Source organism: Calliopsis andreniformis, chromosome 3 (assembly GCF_051401765.1).
Source record: "Calliopsis andreniformis isolate RMS-2024a chromosome 3, iyCalAndr_principal, whole genome shotgun sequence".
In the NCBI taxonomy this organism is placed as follows: domain Eukaryota; kingdom Metazoa; phylum Arthropoda; class Insecta; order Hymenoptera; family Andrenidae; genus Calliopsis; species Calliopsis andreniformis.
Window position 1 is genome coordinate 10,412,823 of NC_135064.1, and position 20,091 is coordinate 10,432,913.

The following is a 20,091-nucleotide window of genomic DNA, read 5'->3' on the forward strand; positions in this document are numbered from 1 at the left end:
CATTTTTCGGCGATTTTGCAACCTCGATGTGATCAGTCTCAGTCCCCGATAGCGTTTACCTCTTCCTCTGGACATATACTCGTACGATATAACTAGTAGATGAGATTCGACTCCTCCTGGACATCTTGTACTGTCTTAGAACAGATAATTAAAGGAAAGAAAGCGACGATGAAACAGAAGGGGGCCATCTAGGAAATTTCGTTTTTGCCTGTGTCGACGTCGACACGCTAGCTGGATCGATGCTTGTCGATCCTTTGAAATCGACTCGAGTTTCACAGAAAATTGTCGGGAAGGCAGTCAAATTCCTCGACGCGATATTACTTGTAACTGTTCTCGTAGGGGAACGAAAGTTTCTTATATGGTAATATAAAACTAAGTATCGAACGGCTTGGAGATATAATGTTTGGACACAGCTTCGTCTTCGATTGAAGAGAAGTTGAACTACTTTCATTGTTCTGCGTATGACCGCCTTGTGAGCGCATGGACTTCTTTTTCATTGTTTGCGTTATTGTTGAACAAATTCTCTGTTCGATGAACGAACATTGTGGTATTCGTTAATCGTACATGGTATTAGTGGAAGCACGACTAACTTCCTTCTATCGTGGTGATAGACAGTTGTCTTATACATCGTGAAGCTAATTAGACTCGTCTCGAAGTGTTACTCTCATTTTGTTAACGAGTTTTTATACACTGTTAGAAATTTAAATAATGAAGGTAGTGGTTTTGATTTAGGAAGTAGACGAGTAATAGAATTAGAAAAAATATTAAAATAAAATAATAGTGTTTCATTTTTGATACTTTCAACTTTATCTACTAACAGCAAGCGTTTATGTATATTTTAACTAGTGTATTAACCCTTTATGTTTTATCTTATTTTCATTTATTACTGCTACCTTTATTCTGGATCAGGGTTTATCAAACTTTCTGGACTTGTAGCTCTTTTTACAGAGCTATCTCTTTCTTTTTTTTCTTGTCCACATTTTCTACCTATTCCTATTTCTTCTTTGCTTAACTCCACTTTTTCTTATCCTCATTTTTTTCCTATTCTCATTTCTTCCCTGTCCTACATACTTCAGGGACTACACAAATAGCACACGTGCTAAGTGTAAATATTTATTACAAAATAGTCATTAATTAATAGTAATAAATATTATCAATATCTACTAACATAAAATATTACAAGGAAGTAGAATTTTAAAATACCATTAAAATTCTAAGCGTATTCTTAAGTGGTAAGTCATTTAAAGATTCTCCAGAACATAAAGGGTTAAACAATATATGCTGTAGTTGTAAAGATTTCATACCAAACACTGACCTTTATAAAGGAACGTTTCATTTCTAATAAATTTCCTTGGTCACCGATTAAACTTATATTCATAAATGATCCCAAAAGGAACTTCACCCAATTTACTAACCTCAACCTCCTAAATCATCTCAAACTCAAACTCGTACCACCACCTTCAATGTTCCAAACTCACCCTAAAATGACAGTAACACCCCGCTACGCCAATCGCCGAGGACCACGTTCATAACTCGAACCCCGAATCCTCAGACAGCGTACGATTCGAAGGAAAACACGACGAGCCGATTCGATCGATCGATCAGCCCTAATCTCTACCGACTCTAGACTCTCAACTACTATAACGGTCGCTTGCCTTAATACTGATAAATGTATTGTCCGTTTAAGTGGTTCCAAAACATGCAAACACGCTAACAGCTAAGTCTCGCGATCAAGCCTCTACAGCTCTCTTGTGCCACGGTGCGCGGCCCGTGTGCATTTGGAAGAAGGCCCGATCGGTGTCGTACAAACGAAGAGCGGAAGGAAGTGTTAACTTTACAACAGCACCGGCTAAACATTGTCTATCGCTAGTCATCTCCGTCGCGTCACGGGGACACGGCCCTCCTGGAAGATACGAGTGGCGGGGAATCGCGCTGCTCTGTTCCATTTGTTCTGGGAACAGCATACAAAACGGTTCGCACCCTTCCCTAGAGGCGAGGGACGAGAGCTATCACCGGAGACGAGTACTCTAGCGTAATGTGCTTCAATTCCAGGGCAAAGTGGAACGCGCTGGGGACACGCGTCACTCTTTTCCATTCACGATGTTCCTCGTTCGGTTTTCTTCCTTCCTTGGTTCCGATTCTCGCTGGGAACTAGGAGGAGCAGAGGAGGAGGAAAACAGAGGAAGGGGTGGAAAGATGGGAGTAAATAGAGCAGGGGGGGGGGGGGGGGTGAAAAGCAAGAGGCAAGAAGAGGGGATGAGGATAAGAAGAATGTATGTCCAAGCGTCGTTGAAGTCTTCGAGTGATCCTCCATCGTGCTTCCAAGTTCGAAGCTTCTCTTCAGCTGGGCTTGATTAGAACGAGCTAAAGCATACTGGAGGGTTCATTTCACCGAAGACGTTCAGTTCGTAGAGCGAGGCGAACACGATGAACACCAGGTACCAGACCATCAGTATCACTCCGTATCGTCGGTCCAGCTTCCAGCCGTTCAAGTGAGTCGCCAGCACCAGGAATATCACCGTTGACAGCAGGGACACCGTTGAGTACGTTAGGCCTGAGCAATTTAATAGAGAAAGGGGAGAGAGAGAGAGAATAGATATAGAGACAGAAAGAGGGGAACTGTTTGATCGAGCAATGATCGTTTCGACTTCCTTTGTTCGCTGTCTTTGACTTGGACTTGTAGAGTGTGAAACGAAGGCTCGAGCGGGGAGGAATTAATCCTTTGAGCACCATAGAACTGGACATGAAATTTTTACTAAACCCTACTGTATGGTCAGAGACTGATTCACTGGGTTAGATAAACAATGAAATAAAGAATGAGTAAAAATAAAGGAAAAGTAAACGACTTTATATTGATATAATGGTATTTGGATATAGGTAATTCGCTAAGAACAGTTCTTTTGGATCACTGGATCTCCTTATAGTCGCTTATTACTGTGGCTATAAAGCAAAAAGACCTATAAAGCAAAGGACAGATTTTCAAATAATTTGAGTCAAGGCCTTCATCAAGGTCTAGAATATAGAATTTATATTTGCAGAAAGAAGAAAGGACGTTAAAAGATTTTTTTCACGTAAAAATAAGGATTTAAGAAGACAGAAGTCTACATATGTATATGTCACTATTAAAGTTACAAATTTTAAACGCTAATATTTCAGAAACACAAATCTGTGATTTTAGACCATTTTGCCTTACAATTATAAATATATGGCATGAGAAGATTGCAAAAAAGGATACCACTATATATAGTCATACTTGGTCCTAGAAGACTGTGTAGAAGGAAGCTACTACAGTAGACTCAGATATTAGAACCAGATCCATAATAGGTCCAGAGGATTATTCTTAAGAGGAGAACAATTATAATAACATTTATTGTTAGCCATAAAAAAGTGTCTAGAGGGAAGATTACTACAGTCCCACCCTTAGTCCCCTTAGTCCCACATATTGTCTAATGAAAGATATTCTTGTGACCCTTGGTCTCAGAAGATAGCCTAGAAGTAAGACACTATACTTGGTGCTGAAAGGATTAATTCCAATTTGTTCATCGTGGCTTACCTCGACTGGTGACATTCACGTGCGAGCCAGGCTGTATCATGGCTGTTTGGATGAACCATGGAAGACCGAGGCAAACTAAAATATCGAAAACGTTGCTGCCTACGGCGTTGCTCACAGCCATGTCACCGAGTCCTTCTTTTATCACTGCTAACGAGGAGAGCGCGTCAGGAACGCTGACACCAGCAGCAACGAAGGTGAGACCCATCACCGTGTCAGGTATACCCAGAGTGCTTCCTGTGGAACAACAGATCAGGGTTTATTAATTTTTGACAGAATTTTTTAATTCATTCATGTTGAAAAGGTATTGATTATAGTTAGCCAAAAACTGGTTTGCATTGTAACGTGAGTGTATTGTTAATCCTAATAATAATAAATAAAAAAAATATCGAGTACAACTGCACTTATTTCTATTATGACCCAATGCAACGATTGTAGGTTTCTGACAGCTTCATAAGTAATCCAACATTTAATTGCGAATAAGCTAACCATCGATGTCATAATATTTAAATTATTTTATATATTTATTTTATATATTTTAATATTGTATTTAAACTCGAAACGTACCTATAATCGTAATCATCCAAACCATGATGTAACTGTAGAAACTGATCCAAACCATCGACACGCAGAATGTGAAAGGGTACCAATTACGAAATTTTTCTTGTCGACAATCAGGCATCGTTGCTCGACACATGAAGTGGATAGGGTATACGAGTCCCCAGGTGAATAGAGTCCATTTGTTGCCATCGGTGGGCTTCTCAAGAGGCGACACTTCGTTGGGATCAGGTTCCTTTGCTTTATAATACTCAGGTTGCTTTGGAGGTGGTGGTCCAGTTGTCTCTGACCCAGGACCTCCCATTCCACCCATTCCTTCCATTCCTGTTGCCATGAAATGATGTTAATTAGATCGAATATAGTTTGCAAATGCAGGGCCGCATTTACCATAAAGCGAATTAGGCGCAAAGTGGGGGTTCATTCTCCATGTGGCTACATTTTAAAACCTTACTCCTTAGAAACATCTAGTCTCGGAAAATTCCTTAAAATCCCTTAAAATTAATCAGTTCCTTAAAATCGCTTAAAATCAATACTGAGGTATCCCTTTTTTTTACTAAAATGAATTATTATGTCGATCTTTATTTTCAATAAATGTAACAACTATGTATATGAATTTAAGTAACTGAAATAAACTTCTCCTGAGATCACATAATGATATTGCGCCTAGGGCTTGCAAAACATAAACACGACCCTATGCAAGCTTGCAACTATATTTTCAAGGCCTACCTTCTTGAGTTTTCATTTGTTCTGTAGGCGAGTTGGGGCCTGTGTAGGATAGTCGATCCTCTTGTAGGGATCTATAACTCACGAGGGCGCTCTCTTCCGCGGGCTCGTCGTCTTTCGGCAAGAAAGGTATGTTGTATGACTTCGCCCAACGTTCTAGTCTGGCGTTGTAAGCCAAAGCGACACAGTAGACGCCATACATAATTAGCATGAACAGCGACTCTGTCCTGAAAGCGAGTTTCGTATAAGAGAAGTGGACAGTACCGACGGTGAACGTAATGTTACCATAATTAGTACCCTTTGATAGGCAGGGTGTCCGGCTACAAATGGGTCATAATGTAAAGGGTGATTACAGGTGTCAAATTAACAAGGAAGAGTCGTGAACTGTCAGACTCAGATTTCGATGAAGCTTTGTAGGCATAAATAATAGTCGAGAATAATACATGCATTTTTAGCTGCTCAAGTTAGATTTAATAATTTAAGATTAAGGGATAAAACTACCCTCCAAATTTTTACCCCCAAAGAGCTAACTCGAAAACAGTTAGAATGTATTAACAAAAATTGAATGATTTTTAACATATCAGACAAAAATTCTGGAGTTACAATAATTGTATTCCGCAGTCGGCCAGAACACACAGTTTAATTTTTGTGTTAAATGATAAAGATACCTACTTAATTTTTGTTATACGAACTGTATCTTTTTAAATAAAGATGACGGATGCACATTTCGCAGCTATTTCAATATTTTTGATTTTCGTCTTATTTTAATGTGTAAAATCGCCTTTTAAGTTTTCTTTTATCTATAGCTAAACACCCAGTATCTAAATTAAGGCAGTTTCAAGTCACATCTCCACTCTGCCTTGACTTCTATTTGGGTCAAGGTACGGGTTATGTGAGTTTTAATATAGAACACAGTGGATTATTACATCAAAACATAATGTATTTCTCTTTTCTCAAAATAACTATACTTTCTCCCTATTTCATGTTTCTAAACAATAATTTCAATCGGCCTCTGTATTTAAAGTAACTCGAAAAATATAATTTTCAGGGAAATCGGATGGCACCGCCATTTAATGCAAAAAAAATGGAAATTATGTTACAAATTTGAATAATAAATGTGTCAACACACTGTCATCAGTTAGTCTAAAACCTAGAACCCGACACGTCATCAAATTACTAAATCAAATTGAAGGTTCGTAAATTTTCCTGTCTACGTTAAATATTAACTTACGATAAGCTTTAGTAAAGCCTAACAACAGAGTACGTAATTCATCATCACTCAGAAATAAAAAATAGTACATTGAATCGTGCACGGTAATCTTAACTTAATTAATAATAAGTTAATTAAAATTAACTTGGAAACAGTTTAAGTGATTGCCAAAGTATTATTCACACAAATTACAGAAACAACCAGCAACTTACCAAGATATCGACTCATTGTAGATAGTGCCAAGCATCACGATTATCGATATAGCATAGAAAAAACAGTCCCGACACAAAGGCCACCAATTCAATTTGGACACTGTCGTGGTGCAGAGGCCGCACACGGATATCACAAACATAATGTTGAACACTGCGCTACCGATCACGCCGCTCACCTACGACAGAAACGTTACCAGTAAATCATTAAGAATAATCCAGCTCCAAAATAAAAACTGCTAAATCATGTTCGCTTACTCCAATATCATCCTTTGCGAAGAAAACGCCGATCACAACGGTGGCCAATTCTGGTGCTGACGAACCAGCAGCCATAAAAGTTGCTCCAGCAACATCAGGGGACAATCGTAGCTCTGCACATAGCGAGGGATCGATAAGAGTGAATGATTCGATACACATCGCTTTTGCTCCTTTTATAAATTCAAAAAGCGTCTTCTCGTCCGCCTCAAAAATAAATGTAGCATGCGAGGAACGCGAAGCACCGAAACCCAATTTGTTGGGGAAAATCGACTTTGCTGGAATATGCTGTTATGTGTGTGCAAAGTGCTTCCGAAAATGTGGGACATTTTTTCGGAATCGATTATTGATTATTGACGTCACAGTAATGGAAAATGTTCATGCGTTTACATGTACGTATCTCTGATAATACTTGGCTAGTTTGTAACACATTACTGTTATAACAGCACAGCATTGTAATTGCATAGTTGCAGCATAACAGGAATCAATCTACATCGCGTGCATCGGTTGGTCTGATCTTCCCAGTTAAAAAAATTGAACTTTTGCTGTATATGTATACTACTATAACTGTTGCTACTATAACTGTTGTTAGTGGAAAATAAGTTTGCAATATCATTTTCAATGTTTCAACATTAAATTGGATAGGTTCATTTAACACTATTAATAGTTTACTATATTAGAAATTTGTATGAGAAATTGTATGTTTTGAATGTATATTTTGTACTTCAAAAAATTGTAAGAAATATAAGATAATGTTTATTTAAAAAATTAAGCATTACTGTATGTCTTTCGTATGTAAACTTTTTTCATTACTTTGACGTTATTAATCAAAAGTGTTCCATATTATGAATACCTTCTGTATGTGTAGAAGGTGTTCAACAATAGAAACTAGAAATTTTAAAGGGTGATTCTACATGTCAAAATAGAATGAAAATGAACAATAGCAAAATTGTATTTAGGGCTTCGTTTCAGAGTTATTATGAAGAGAAATGTGTCTGACTCGGGACTTATTCTACTGTCTTCACTGTAGCTCACTTTCCTGTCGGTAGTAGTATAAGTCCCCAGTCAGACACGTTTCATACAAATTTTAAGCATTTTCTCAACAATTACTACTTTCAAACGAAACCCTAAATGTATTTCTGTTATTCTTTATTTTCGTTTTATTTTAGCGTATAGAATCATTACATACATATACATATACATTATGCATATACATTATACATATACATACAGGGGAATTTAAATCCGCCACGAAAATAAAAATATAATATTTTGATAGTTTAAAATAAAAAGAAAACAAATTTTTATATATTTCACCACTGAATTTTTCAACAGGAAGAAAAAAGTAACTGGCAGTAAGAGGTAATCGATTACAGATGCACTTGACTGAAGACGAACCTACTTCACTACAAACTACCAAGTCATATAAAGTGAAGAAGTCTACATATAAAAACAGTATTGTATAATATAATACTGTATAACACTAGTCTACGCTCAAGCATTCTTCTTCAAGCAGGAAAGTCTTTCCAATTGCTCAACGTGTCTGTCACAATTAGTACACTAATTCGAGTTCTCACCTTCGCAAATCCTGTCTAAACTGGAGACAAAGTAATCGTCGCAGACAATGGCAAGACCCAGGAACGTATAAACGGCGACCAGAATATGTATTATGAGTCCACCATGTTTTCTAGCCGATGGTCCCATCAACGGTCGTGGAAACTGTTCGATTGCAGGTGGCGAGCAATTCTCTCTTGGCGGTCGCCAAGTTAACCGTTCGTATTTCACTGTGGTTACCGTTGGAACCTAAAACCTCGAATAACGAATGCGTTCTGTATATGCCGCAAGCGTACTAACTGAATGATTGAACAACTTGAGATGAACAGTAATTCGATAATTAAACGCTAAGAAATTTGAAGTTTCGATTACCATGCTATATCTGTCGAAATTTCTATTAGATTTTGTGTATTGGTTTTAACATGAATTTTTAGCAATCAAAACGAATTACTTCGTCATACTGTAAGTCATCTGCTTTCAAAAAAACGATTTTATTCATTGCAAAAATTTAATACTAAGAATATAAATCTAGATAAAAATTCTATGTAAAATACAATATTTATTCTTATACATATAGAATATTTTTATATCTATATGTATTTTTTTACGTGTATGTATCTGTGTTTACGTTTATGTTTTATTATTCTATGATATCCTACATTCAAAGATTTTCAATTTTTAAAATATGAAATTTCATCGGAGTTACTAGAATATTAAATATGAATAGAAACAACGTGTCAATTTGCTTCTCATCATTTTTAAATACACTCCAGAAGTTACTGTTTGAGGAATGACCTGGTTAACAAGTTAAATAGAAACATTGTTAATCAAATACTTCGTTAATGTCACAATGCTCTTCCCTTTCAATAGTTTCCATTAAAAGTCTTCGTTAATTTAATTCATTGAATCATTAATTAATGTTCGAAAAATAAAACTAATTAATTAATATTTTCGTAAATGAAACTTGATATGACATTATGAGAAATATGACAATTAAAGTATTAATTAATTCAATCCTACAACAGTAATACACTAATTTCTAAAAAGCCACGCCTAGTACAAAAGCTATATTAAAATTAATTTAGAATTTTCCTACTCTTTACAACACAAGAATGTATTTTTCTTTATTTGACTTTGATTTATTTTTCTAAACAATTCTCAATCTATTAAATTAGTCCATAAATAATACTGTTTCGTGTTTTACAGTTTGGTTAAGAAGATTAAATGTTTTTCGAAGAAGAGCCTAAAAAATCATGATAGAAAATGATGGTAGAACATAATATTTCACAGAGCTGTGACTAAAAATAATAATGTTTTAAAAACATTATTTATGGGATATCGTAATAGAACCAATTTAAAAAAGTTACGTGTAGAGGTGTCCAAGTAGCTTGAAAATACAGTCTGAACTAAGCTTAGTTTAAATCGTTCAAACCAAATGAAGTACTTGAATGTTCAAGTACAGGTAATTATTCAAGTAAACTTGATTATATACAAGTCAATTTGATTACGTATTCCAATTTAATCATTCTTTAATAATAAAGTTTATTTGAATAAAATTTAGTTACTATTGCTTTGAAGATTGAGTAGCTCGAAAAAATTCAATTTATTGATTTCGAATGATGCAATTTGAATACAACCAAGCTGTTCAAACATTCGAGCAGATTACATTTTTTCAAGTGTGTTCAAATATTCAAATTATTAGGATAACTAGGACTTGACCTAGTATGAAAAATAAATTTTGTCTTGCTTTAAATTTCAAGTACGTGAATACTTCAGTCACTTGATATATCGAATATCACTATACACTAAATATTACTACTTCAATCACCTGATACTTCAATCACTTCTTCACTTCAACCACTTCAAGTACTCGAGATTTAAAGCAAAACAAACTTCATTTTTCATTTAAAATCTACTCAAATGTTTGATCAGATTGGTTGCATTCAAGTTACATCATTTAAAATCAATAAATTTGTTCAACCTACTTAATCTTCAATCCAATAGTAACCAAATCTTATTCAAGCAAACTTACTATTACCATTTCAAGTGACAGAAACATTCAAGAACTTGGACAGTACATTGTATCGTGTCTCACCGTCGTGGTCCTCGGGACGACTGTGGTTGCACGTACAACTTCCTTCTTCGCGGCAGTCTCTTTTGGCGGCGTCTCCTCCTTGACTGGGCGTACTTTCTTCGATTTGTCTTGCACTGGTTTCTGCTCCTTTTTCTCCTCCGCCTTGTTCCCCGATTCGATTTTCGACTTCCCCTTTTCCTTGGGTGGGCTTTCCTTCACCGCTGGCTTCTCCGTTGTCTTCTCCTCGACCTCAACTACTATGTCATAGGTGATGGATTCCACTATACTGATTTCTTCCGTCCACGCCACAGCGCTATTCGTCGTCGTGGAATAAGGGGACGTCGACTCCTCGATGGGTATTTTCGCGGATGTGACATACTGGACAAATACGTAGAGGAGCAGAAGACCAAAACGCAGAGGCCACTTCTTGCGTCGCGAGTTACGCAACTGGATCGCCATCGTCCTCGACTGGAAACACGTGTTATTGATGATTGTTAATACCATTGCACATGTAAAATAACGGCAGCTGTTTATGCTTAAAGTAACGAGTGTTTCCGGCCATTCCTTAGAGCTCAAGATGACGTATTGTGTTCCGAAACAGCTGCCACGAAAAATTATATTTAATACTGTGTAAATGTTAGTTTATTAACAGTTAAAGCTTTTCTTAATTATATGTTCTATGAACTCCAACTGTCTAGAGTAGAAACTGAATTGTTTATGGAAAAAAGAATGGAGATTTTAGAAATGTAGATATTATAGGTAGGTTGTGAAGTTATATGAGAACTTAATATGGACGTTCATGGAAAATTTAATAAATTTTGTTCTTGCATAAATAAAATATGTACTCTTCTACCCAAACTTGTAAATTGTATAATAATTTAATGTTAATATCATCATTTACTTTAGAGATGATTACAAATTACAAATGGAATTTTCAAGGATGGTAGAGATTACGATTTTCTGTGTAAAAATTACAGTATTTAAACAATTTTTATAGACAATCACATTCTGAATATGGATTCTTAAGAATTTAGGAACCTAAAAACATCAGAAATTAAATACTTAGAAACAGTTTTTTTTTCGTGCCCAAGCACGACATATTTCAGAACACTGTGCAATATGGTTAACAGTAGCTCTGTATTTCCCATTAAACATTAGTATACGTCGCATAAAAATTCTAATACCCACATAGGGCGTGTGCAACCAGATAGTTCAGTGTCGTATTCGCGATGTTCATGATTATCTTCTCGCGTGTAAAAAATCGCTCCATAAGTATAGACTAGTGGCAATGTTAAATATGAGTCGAGGTATAAAATTAAAAGATACATACAAGAAAGTTTATCGATGTGAAATTCTAGTAAATTAAATTGTCAATTAAAATAAATTTAGGGACTTTCAAATTGAATTACCTTCCCTAACACAATTTATAGATTCCATGTTTGTAAAATTCAGAATTTCCATTAGGTATAATTAAAGCGATCTTTTGTAGCTACAAAAGTAACAGAATTTTCTGGGTTATATGATGATATAATGCAATTTTACATTCAAAGCTGGCAATCCATTGGTAATTGACAGTGAGAAATTTGTGCGGTGAAAATTTGAAATCACTTGCCAATTCTCATTTAAACTTTGATTAAATATATTCACTGTATAATAATATTTCTGACAATTTTGAAATTTTATATGATTCTATAAATATAATTGCTTGACGTGAAAACTTTTGTTTTCCTTAATTCGTAATGTGGCAAATATTTTGTCCGTTTGTGTATGCAATACTTGTGGGAGGTAATCTATAAAGGAAGTTGACAGATTCAGAATAATTAAGTTGTATAATTCTTTTTAAAATATGCAAATATATCTTGCGAACATAAGTCCACAAATTAATCCTCTAGAAAATAGAGAAACCATATAATACAGTAATACCATATAATATTTCATTGACATGAGATATTCAGGATAAAATGAATCACTCGTGAAACTTATTGTTACTTCAATGATAACTATTTTTAGATTTCATTCATTTGGATTTTTTCGTATAGAATTCAGGGAATATATGCAAAAATTGATTATATGTATCAAATTAATTTACATTTTTTATTATGGATTTACATTTTAGATTTTGCAAAATGGAAAATGCATGGAACAATTTTTAGTTCAGTCTTTATCTTATTTAAAAATTAATAGAGGTATAGTAAAATATAGATAATTAGATTTGATTTTAGAATAATGTTAGTATAATTAATTTACATTTAAATCAATTTACTTTTAATTTTCAATCAATAAAAGTAGTTTTACTTTTGTAATTTTTGTAAACTGGGAATTTTAATAATAATTACTTTTTATAAAAAAGAAGCAAAATATCTAATTTGAAAGGGAAAAATGTCAGTCAACACTGCTGGTAAAATCATTTTGTGACAAACTTATAAATAAACTCGCTTCAATAAATAGAACACCAATTTCTCTGCTCATAATATTTCATTTGTGTGAGAAATGCACAATTGCACACACACGCACAGTGCACATTCAGTGACTTTCATGCACACAGTAGAAAGGACAGAGTGGGCGAAGTACTCGCAAATAAAGCTTAGACAGCTTTAGAGGTATCTTTCGATAAATATCAAAAATGTTTTATACGTTATATAAATGTTAACTTGAAAAGGTTACTTGGTAAATTTATATTAACTTCATATTTGTTGCTCACTTTAATGAGTGCTATATGACCATAAACTGTTTTGCTTTTTTTCAAATATGTGATATTGGAAAATATAAAATATTTTATAGTTAAAATACCAAATAAACTTAAAATTAGGGATCACCAATGGGAACGAAAAGCATTCTGTGCGAATGTTACAACTGTATCGACAACTTGATTACTTGCACGCAATCAGGAACATATAGAATCAATCGCAGGTTCCATCGAACCAATTCATCGTCAATTCTATACTGATATATCTGTAATAGCAGCGCAAAACACTTCCTGGCCGGATGTGCATGTTAGAAATCTATATTTCGAAACGATTGATTTTGTATGAAAGCTTCGACCAATAAACCGAGTAATTTAATAGGAACAGCACACGCGTTACATAAATTTCATTAATACATGCACGGTATATTCAGTGTCTCTTCGGTACGAACATCTCGCGTTCCAATGCCAAACAGCATTACGTGGGATAAAATATAGGAAGGATTAAAATGTTTTCGTTTGGACGCGTATCGATCACGATAAACACCCTTATTTACATATATGACGTGCATAAAACGTTGAATGTATCTGAAAATTCGAAAACATTGATTACTGTCGACTGAGTCAGCTTTCAAAGGAGTTTCTTTGCTGGGATAAAAGTACAAATTACTGTATGCTGACGAATTAATTTTTATTTTCATATATAACAAGATGTGGCACTATTAAACTGAAAGTATTTAATTTTATTAGGAAAAAACATAAATATTTTCAGTTTAATAGTATTATTTTCTTTCATATAGACTGAGAGGACCAATTACTGTGTGCTGATTGATTACTAGTCCCCACGCCCTTTTCTTTTTATTTTTACGTAGAAGAAGATGTAGGGTACTTATTCATTTTCTATGCCCGTACCTAATTCTGAGTTTTTAAATTAAAATCATGTATAAAAAATTATTTTTATACATAAACTGAAGAACCATTTTTTTTACTTTTTACTTATTAACATTTATAATATGAAAAAGACGTATTACAGTTTTAATAAAAATACTCTCCTCAAAAATGGTTTTAATCCGAAGGCATAGAAATAGGTTCAGACACAAAAATATAAAAAATTACCCTACATTTTGTATGTAAAACTAGAAAGAGAGGGTGGGAGGGGGCGGGGTTGGCAATCAATCAGTACACAATACTTGATATTCTCGCCCTACGCAAAAGAGAATACGAAAATGTAATTTCAATTATTACGCTCACTCTCATTCCATACGAACAAATGAATATTTAATCTCTGTGAATCGTTGTTGCTATTACTTCTTACTCGTGGCCTCGAGAAACAAAGTCAAACGAATTTCCACAACTCTGCGAAAAGTGCACAGTAATAACCACCAGCGGTATAAGAATGAGAAAAGTTGCGTCAGCAGCACCACGTAGCTTACTTCACTGTCTCTGTAATAATTAATTTCAGATACGCGAATAAACAATGTCACGTATTCTTTTCTAAAAATACTCTGACTTGATTGAATATTATGCCTGTTTTACCTTCATATTGTCTCGCGATTGTTTTGCAGGAAAAGGTAATAAGAGGAGTTGCGTGGCTATGAACTCCGAGGTTCTGGTTCATAGCTTGCATAGTGGCTGACTTTGAATGGACGTTTTTACTACGTACACCTGGGCGAAAGATATCGTGCGCTACTATCGCGAATGCATCAGTGATTTGACCGATTGCATGCAGCCAAGAACACGTAATGCTAGATTTGCGATACGTCAAGGTATACAGCTTTAACGGCAATGTAATTTTTAAGAATTCTGGAGTTTCAAAGAATGACTAGAAGATATGAATAACATTACGTGAGAAAGTATAATGAAGAATTATATTTGGAAAAGAACTGTGTTTTATATCTTATCTTCTTCTACAGATCTATGGTCATAAGGCAGCATATATATTTTTATTTTCGAAGAGCTGATGCTCGAAGTTTTAAATTTATATTCTGCGTTATTGAGTTGCGTTTTCTTTTGTGTTCGGATTTTCTAAAGGAACAGCTGATTTGGTTTAGTATTTGTTCGAGAATATAAATTCTAAAGATTTTTATTCAAATTCAAATTTTCTGAAAATGTTTACGGAATTTAAGAATTTTTAATACTATAGTGGCGTTAAAGTCTCACACCAAAGTATCGTAGCACATAGTACCTTTTAACTAGATGTACACTTTCGTATTATATTATATTTTAATAAACATTCAATAAATCCAAATACATATCAGTTTCCTAATTCTTTCAAAGCCGAATGATTTCAGGCTATGAGAAGAAGCTTTTTCTCCTCCTTTATTAGTAATAAATAGTCTGAATAAGTTTTATATAAAATTCGATGACTTTAAATCTAAATTTCGTAGGTACTATTCCAGGGCCATTGTTATATGTACCCACCCCCACCAAAAATAAATATACTAATAATGCACCTTCTTCAGCTAAAAATAATCTAAAAAAAATCGAGCTTGAAGGGGCAAAGAAAAACAGAAAAACTATAGCACACTACCAACACTGAACGATACACTAAACAGCTAAATACCTTCAATAAATCAGTGTAGTTCTACTAAGAGTAGAGCAAAGTACACCGTGCGTGGAACGCCTACAGGCGTCCCAAGACCACTGTCAAGAGATACAATTGCACAATTTCCGCGCACGATCCGTGTAAAACGTTCAAGCATCGACACCAAAAAGGTTAAACGACACTCCTACCACGACAATAGCACACATCGCCCGAGTTCCAAAGAACAAGGAACCTGAAGAAGCATTGTTCCCCAGAATCAGTGCGTGCGAGTAGCCCAGCGCGTGCAAAGCAAGTTGCCAGTGAAAGTGACCCAATTCGAGGTTCCTCGCGATCGTTAAACGGTGGGAATCGACGTACCGGAGCTTGCAGACCCGCTTACCCCTTTCTAAGAAACGTGGCACATAATTCGCCGGCAGACTCGCCGTCACAGACCCCGTTTACGCGTATCGATGCGCGTACGTGGCGCCGACCGATTCCCCTTTGCCTTCTCGCCCGATCTAGAGACGTTCTCGTCCCAACGAACGAGCGATCGTCGTCAGTCCCCCGTCGTCGTCGTGCCACCGGCGCCGTTTGCAAACGAAGTGGGAAGCTTTCCGAAAACGAGGGAAAACAGTATCGGCGGGTCGCAGACGAATTATTGATTTACATACAAGCTGCGGGTTACAGTGCGTTCTCGGCGTATTCGCGCGGCACGTAGGCGGCGTCTTGCTTACGTAGTGTTTTCTGAACCGCCCTCGCGAGCTCGTCATGACTCACCGTCCTCGTCTCGGGCATCCCTGCGTCGATATTCCAGCTCGCCAAGGTCCTGCAAATCCCCCTCGTGCCGTTTTCACATCCCTCGCTCTGCCTCGCGCTGTTTCCCTCCTCGCTTCTCACTACTTGCTCCCTCAACCGCCCTTCTCGCCTTTCGTGTTTTCCCTCGTTCCTTCAACCCTGCTCTGTCCCCCTCTCACCCTCTCTTCACGATGCCTCGGTCCTGACCGCGATCTCCGACGCGTAAGCGCGCGTACACGCTCGTTTCGACGAATCGTCGCCGGTTCGTATCGCTCCGACGACCGATACACCGTTTATCGCTCGCCACTACTGCGCGCGCCGTACTCTGCGCTTACGTGCTACTCGCGAATGAAGCTCCTCTTCATCCCTCGTCTCGCCACCCCTCGTTCTACCACCCGCGCCTCTTTACCCGGACCTCCTTTCCCATCGGCGACCACCCTCGCACACCGTCACGTGGACACGCGTGCGCGACGCTGTCAAAATGTCGCGTAAGCGAGACACAGAGTAGGTAACGCTGAAACTACTCCGATTAATGTACTTATGTCTGTTTTCACTGAAGTGCCGAAGTCACAGGTCCTTGGCAAAATACAGAATTCAGAAGAACAGCGACCTGGTACATATATCTCTGGTTTCGTTCAATATTGATGGAAGAAAATTGTCATGTGTTTACCGAATAAAATGTTCGCAAGGAGTAAAGTTACCGGTCTAGTAGTTTTAGTGATAATTTGTACAGTTGTCACTGTTAGGTTTTCGGGTGTACGCCGTGTCCATTTGGAATTATTTACCCAACGTTTCGCTAATATTGCAATTAGCTTCATCAGGGGGTCAACAGACACACACTGATACTGATCAGTATCTGTACGATACCGGGCCGTGAAAGTCTCAAATCTTTGATCAGTGATAATTTGATAAGCGAAACGGAGACATGAACGGAGAAACGGGCGAGGCGAGATTGCGTGGAATTGGCGCGTCGATGAGAATGGGGGAGGAAAAAGGGACGAAAAAGGGTTTCAGGCGCGAGCGTAAAAGCTAGTGGGGCAGAGGGAATGAATGGTAGCGGAGGCGTAGGTGGGACCTATCGGCTTGCGGCTATTTGTGTCACACTGAAGTACCGACCTCGTGGGAAATATCGATGTCGATGAAATTAGGGGATAGGAAGACCCTTCTCTGGCTGATATAATGAGGAGAAATTCGTAAAAATGTATGGTATTGAGGAAGAAAGATAGAAGAAACTGATTGGATCGATATAGTGTATGTTTTGATTGTGGTCTGAGAACCATTCAATCCGACCATCGAAGTCGGTAAAGTTAGGGTTTGTAGTACGAGATACCGGCTTATATACCTACAGCCACTGACGCACTTCGTCAGTTCGTTGCACCTGCAATATTTTGGGGTCATTCGCTCAATCTTGAGGTTTAATGCTACGATCACTGGGGCGGTCAAAATAACTTCTATAATTGATTTTAAAGGTAGAATTTTGTACTTAGAAATATTATCTGCGTTTTGAAATGATATTGAATGAAATTTAAAAAATATATGAAAGACAGAAATTTAGCTACTTTAGCAAAAATTTAATATTTTGATAATAAAGTGGTCTATATATATAGGTAAATATTATAGGTAAATTTTGAATAAATTTGAGCTAGTAAAGTGAAGTAAATTTAAATTTTAGTAAATTAATAAATTTTAAAACTATTTACAGGTAAATTTTATTTACTTTTACTTACTTTATACTTTAAATTTTAATTACCTATAGTGTCATTTACAGTTTAGGTATATGCAATATGTATGTTCAAGTGAAAAATTTAATTAACAGAATAGGTAGTAAGTGTGCACAATTCGATACCACACAGATAATCGACTACATTACATATAATTGCAATTCCCAAAATCGGAAATTCATGTTCAGGAAAATGTAGAATGAAATTTTTTTATTAGAATAGAAAAATTCTATTCTATTCATTATCATCGGATGCATTTGTATTGAAAACTAATTAATTGAATAAATTTATTTAACGAACGAAACGTTTAAAGTTTTAATTAATTATTCACTCTCGGTATAAATGCTAATTAGTTACCAAGGATACTTCGAATTAACAATGCAATAAACGAAATGCATTTGTATATAAATGAAATTATTTCCGTTATGACCGAAATTACGGGAAGCAAGCAAATTACCCTACGTGAAAACGTATTGTGTAAAACGATAAATTTAATTACACAGATGAATAATTTTACTTACCAGTATATTATTAAAAAACCTATTCGACGAGAAATCGCAGTATCGTAGTCTATCAAACAAATGTTAATAAGGTAAAATGTCAAAATGGCAAGGACCAATTTCACACTGGTAAAATAATTTAATACACTTTAAGGCTTTTAAAAACACATGTATCTTAATAATTTATATATGTCGTAATGTTTACATCTTTATTACAATAAGAAGCACATTATTTCAGCAGAATTTACATAAAGGATGTATAAATATTCTGCAACTTGTACAAAGGTTAAACTTATGAAATATACACAGACTAAAAGATTAACTTGAATTTTGACGAAACTTTACAGAATAATTGCCACTGCTGGGATCCTTTTGCAATTCAAAATTATTGGTAGACAATCCAAATGGTTTTAGCACCATATTGCCAAGGTCTTTAAGCTTTCCTAACATTTCAGCTTTTAATTTCTCATTCTTTTCATTAATTAATGGCGGTAACCTCTGCAAGTAAAATTAAATTTAATGTAACAATTTTACAATAATTTCACTTATATAAAAAATATTGTATAATTACCCGAACTGCATAATTTGCTTCTGCGTGAACAGGATCAAACGTTAAAACCTTTTTGTAATCTTCCAAAGCTTGATCTAACTCATCTGCCTCTTCGTGTAATTGTGCTCTCCTAATATAAGCCTTAACGTAACTTGGATTTATTTCTATGGCCTTTGTACAGTCAGCTATCGCAGATTCCTTTTGCTATTTAGAAAGTAAAACGTAAATAATAATCCATGTCTGCGAATAATTATCTAATCATTATTAAGAAACACAATATTACCAAACATTTAGACTTCGCTGCTGCTCTGTTTGCGTATAAAATAGATCTCTCTTTATCATAAGCTAATGGACAAGTTTGTATTCCCTGTGTATATACAGATATAGCTTCCATGTACTGCTCACTTTTGAAAAGTTCATTTCCTTCATTTTTTAAACGCTCTGCTTTGTTTCTAAGTTCCTAGAAGAAGATAACAGTTTGACACTGATAAATCATAAAGAAAAGAATTTAATACGAACTTCTTTTTCACTTTCAGAGAGGGTCACTTCTCTGTCCTTCAATAATTCTTCGTCCACAAGATCTGCCGAAATATTCACATTTTTAGCATCTTGCGTTTCACACTTATCATCATCACTACTTTCTTTCACGCGTTCACAAGAATCATCCGATAAATTGCAGGATTCTGTGCTCGATTGTGTGTTGTTGTCATTCGACGTACACTTTTCATCTATCTTTATACAAGAATTTTCTAGATCTTTTGTGAGCTCCTCTATAATTTCTTCGTTAGATTTTAGTCCTTCAGACGTATCACTCATTGCAATGTTTCTAAATCCACAGATTTTATCTTTGATCAAATGCGATATAAAATCACTGAGGTTAATCGTTTCTTTAGGCACAACCTGAATGAACGAACGAAATTATCTGTCAACTGCGATGCGACTGTAGTGACGCTGACGTTTTTCTATGATTCATGCATTTGCCAATAGAGAGCGCTTTATATCGTTAAATCGATAGCTAATGTATGTTAATTTTCATTTCGACTTTGCTATTGCCTTGTGTATTATGTTAGATTGCTACTGCAGTTGGCTATTATTTCCCTCTTAATAAATTCTGTAAAATATATAATTGTTGTACTCGTCAATTTTATGTAACCATGGACAAAAAGTAAAATAGATCTATAGCTC

General features: G+C 35.8%; 2 protein-coding genes across 3 annotated transcripts; both read right to left on the reverse strand.

The window, feature by feature from the left end:
• Nucleotides 1-961: 961 nt before the first annotated feature.
• Nucleotides 962-16,353, reverse strand: LOC143188632 (putative sodium/potassium/calcium exchanger CG1090). Of its 2 annotated transcripts, none has more exons than XM_076392989.1 (9): nucleotides 16,118-16,353; nucleotides 10,155-10,601; nucleotides 8,083-8,308; nucleotides 6,509-6,621; nucleotides 6,254-6,429; nucleotides 4,835-5,058; nucleotides 4,118-4,432; nucleotides 3,554-3,787; nucleotides 962-2,554 (listed from the first exon to the last, which is right to left on the reverse strand). In XM_076392989.1, the coding sequence occupies exons 1-9, from the start codon at nucleotides 16,133-16,135 to the stop codon at nucleotides 2,355-2,357; spliced, it is 1,953 nt and encodes a 650-aa protein (XP_076249104.1). In that variant the 5' UTR covers nucleotides 16,136-16,353; the 3' UTR covers nucleotides 962-2,354. The 2 variants fall into 2 exon arrangements, with proteins under 2 accessions (XP_076249104.1, XP_076249105.1); XM_076392990.1 differs by lacking the exon at nucleotides 16,118-16,353 and adding an exon at nucleotides 15,741-16,038.
• A 2,157-nt stretch (nucleotides 16,354-18,510) lies between these two features.
• Nucleotides 18,511-19,861, reverse strand: Ttc1 (Tetratricopeptide repeat domain 1). Its single transcript, XM_076393663.1, has 4 exons — nucleotides 19,426-19,861; nucleotides 19,190-19,366; nucleotides 18,928-19,110; nucleotides 18,511-18,854 (listed from the first exon to the last, which is right to left on the reverse strand). Exons 1-4 carry the CDS (start codon nucleotides 19,720-19,722, stop codon nucleotides 18,675-18,677), a joined length of 837 nt encoding a protein of 278 aa, XP_076249778.1. The 5' UTR covers nucleotides 19,723-19,861; the 3' UTR covers nucleotides 18,511-18,674.
• Between the last annotated feature and the right edge of the window lie 230 nt (nucleotides 19,862-20,091).

Coding starts and splice junctions, on each gene's coding strand:
- LOC143188632 (XM_076392989.1), bottom strand. Junction 6,430..6,508: donor TCGCAAAGGATGATATTGGA/GTAAGCGAACAT, acceptor TTTCTGTCGTAG/GTGAGCGGCGTGATCGGTAG. Junction 2,555..3,553: donor CGTGAATGTCACCAGTCGAG/GTAAGCCACGAT, acceptor TAAATTGCTCAG/GCCTAACGTACTCAACGGTG.
- Ttc1 (XM_076393663.1), bottom strand. CDS start 19,722: ATGAGTGATACGTCTGAAGGACTAAAATCTAACGAAGAAATTATAGAG. Junction 19,367..19,425: donor TCTCTGAAAGTGAAAAAGAA/GTTCGTATTAAA, acceptor ATCTTCTTCTAG/GAACTTAGAAACAAAGCAGA. Junction 18,855..18,927: donor AAGCAAATTATGCAGTTCGG/GTAATTATACAA, acceptor TTTTACTTGCAG/AGGTTACCGCCATTAATTAA.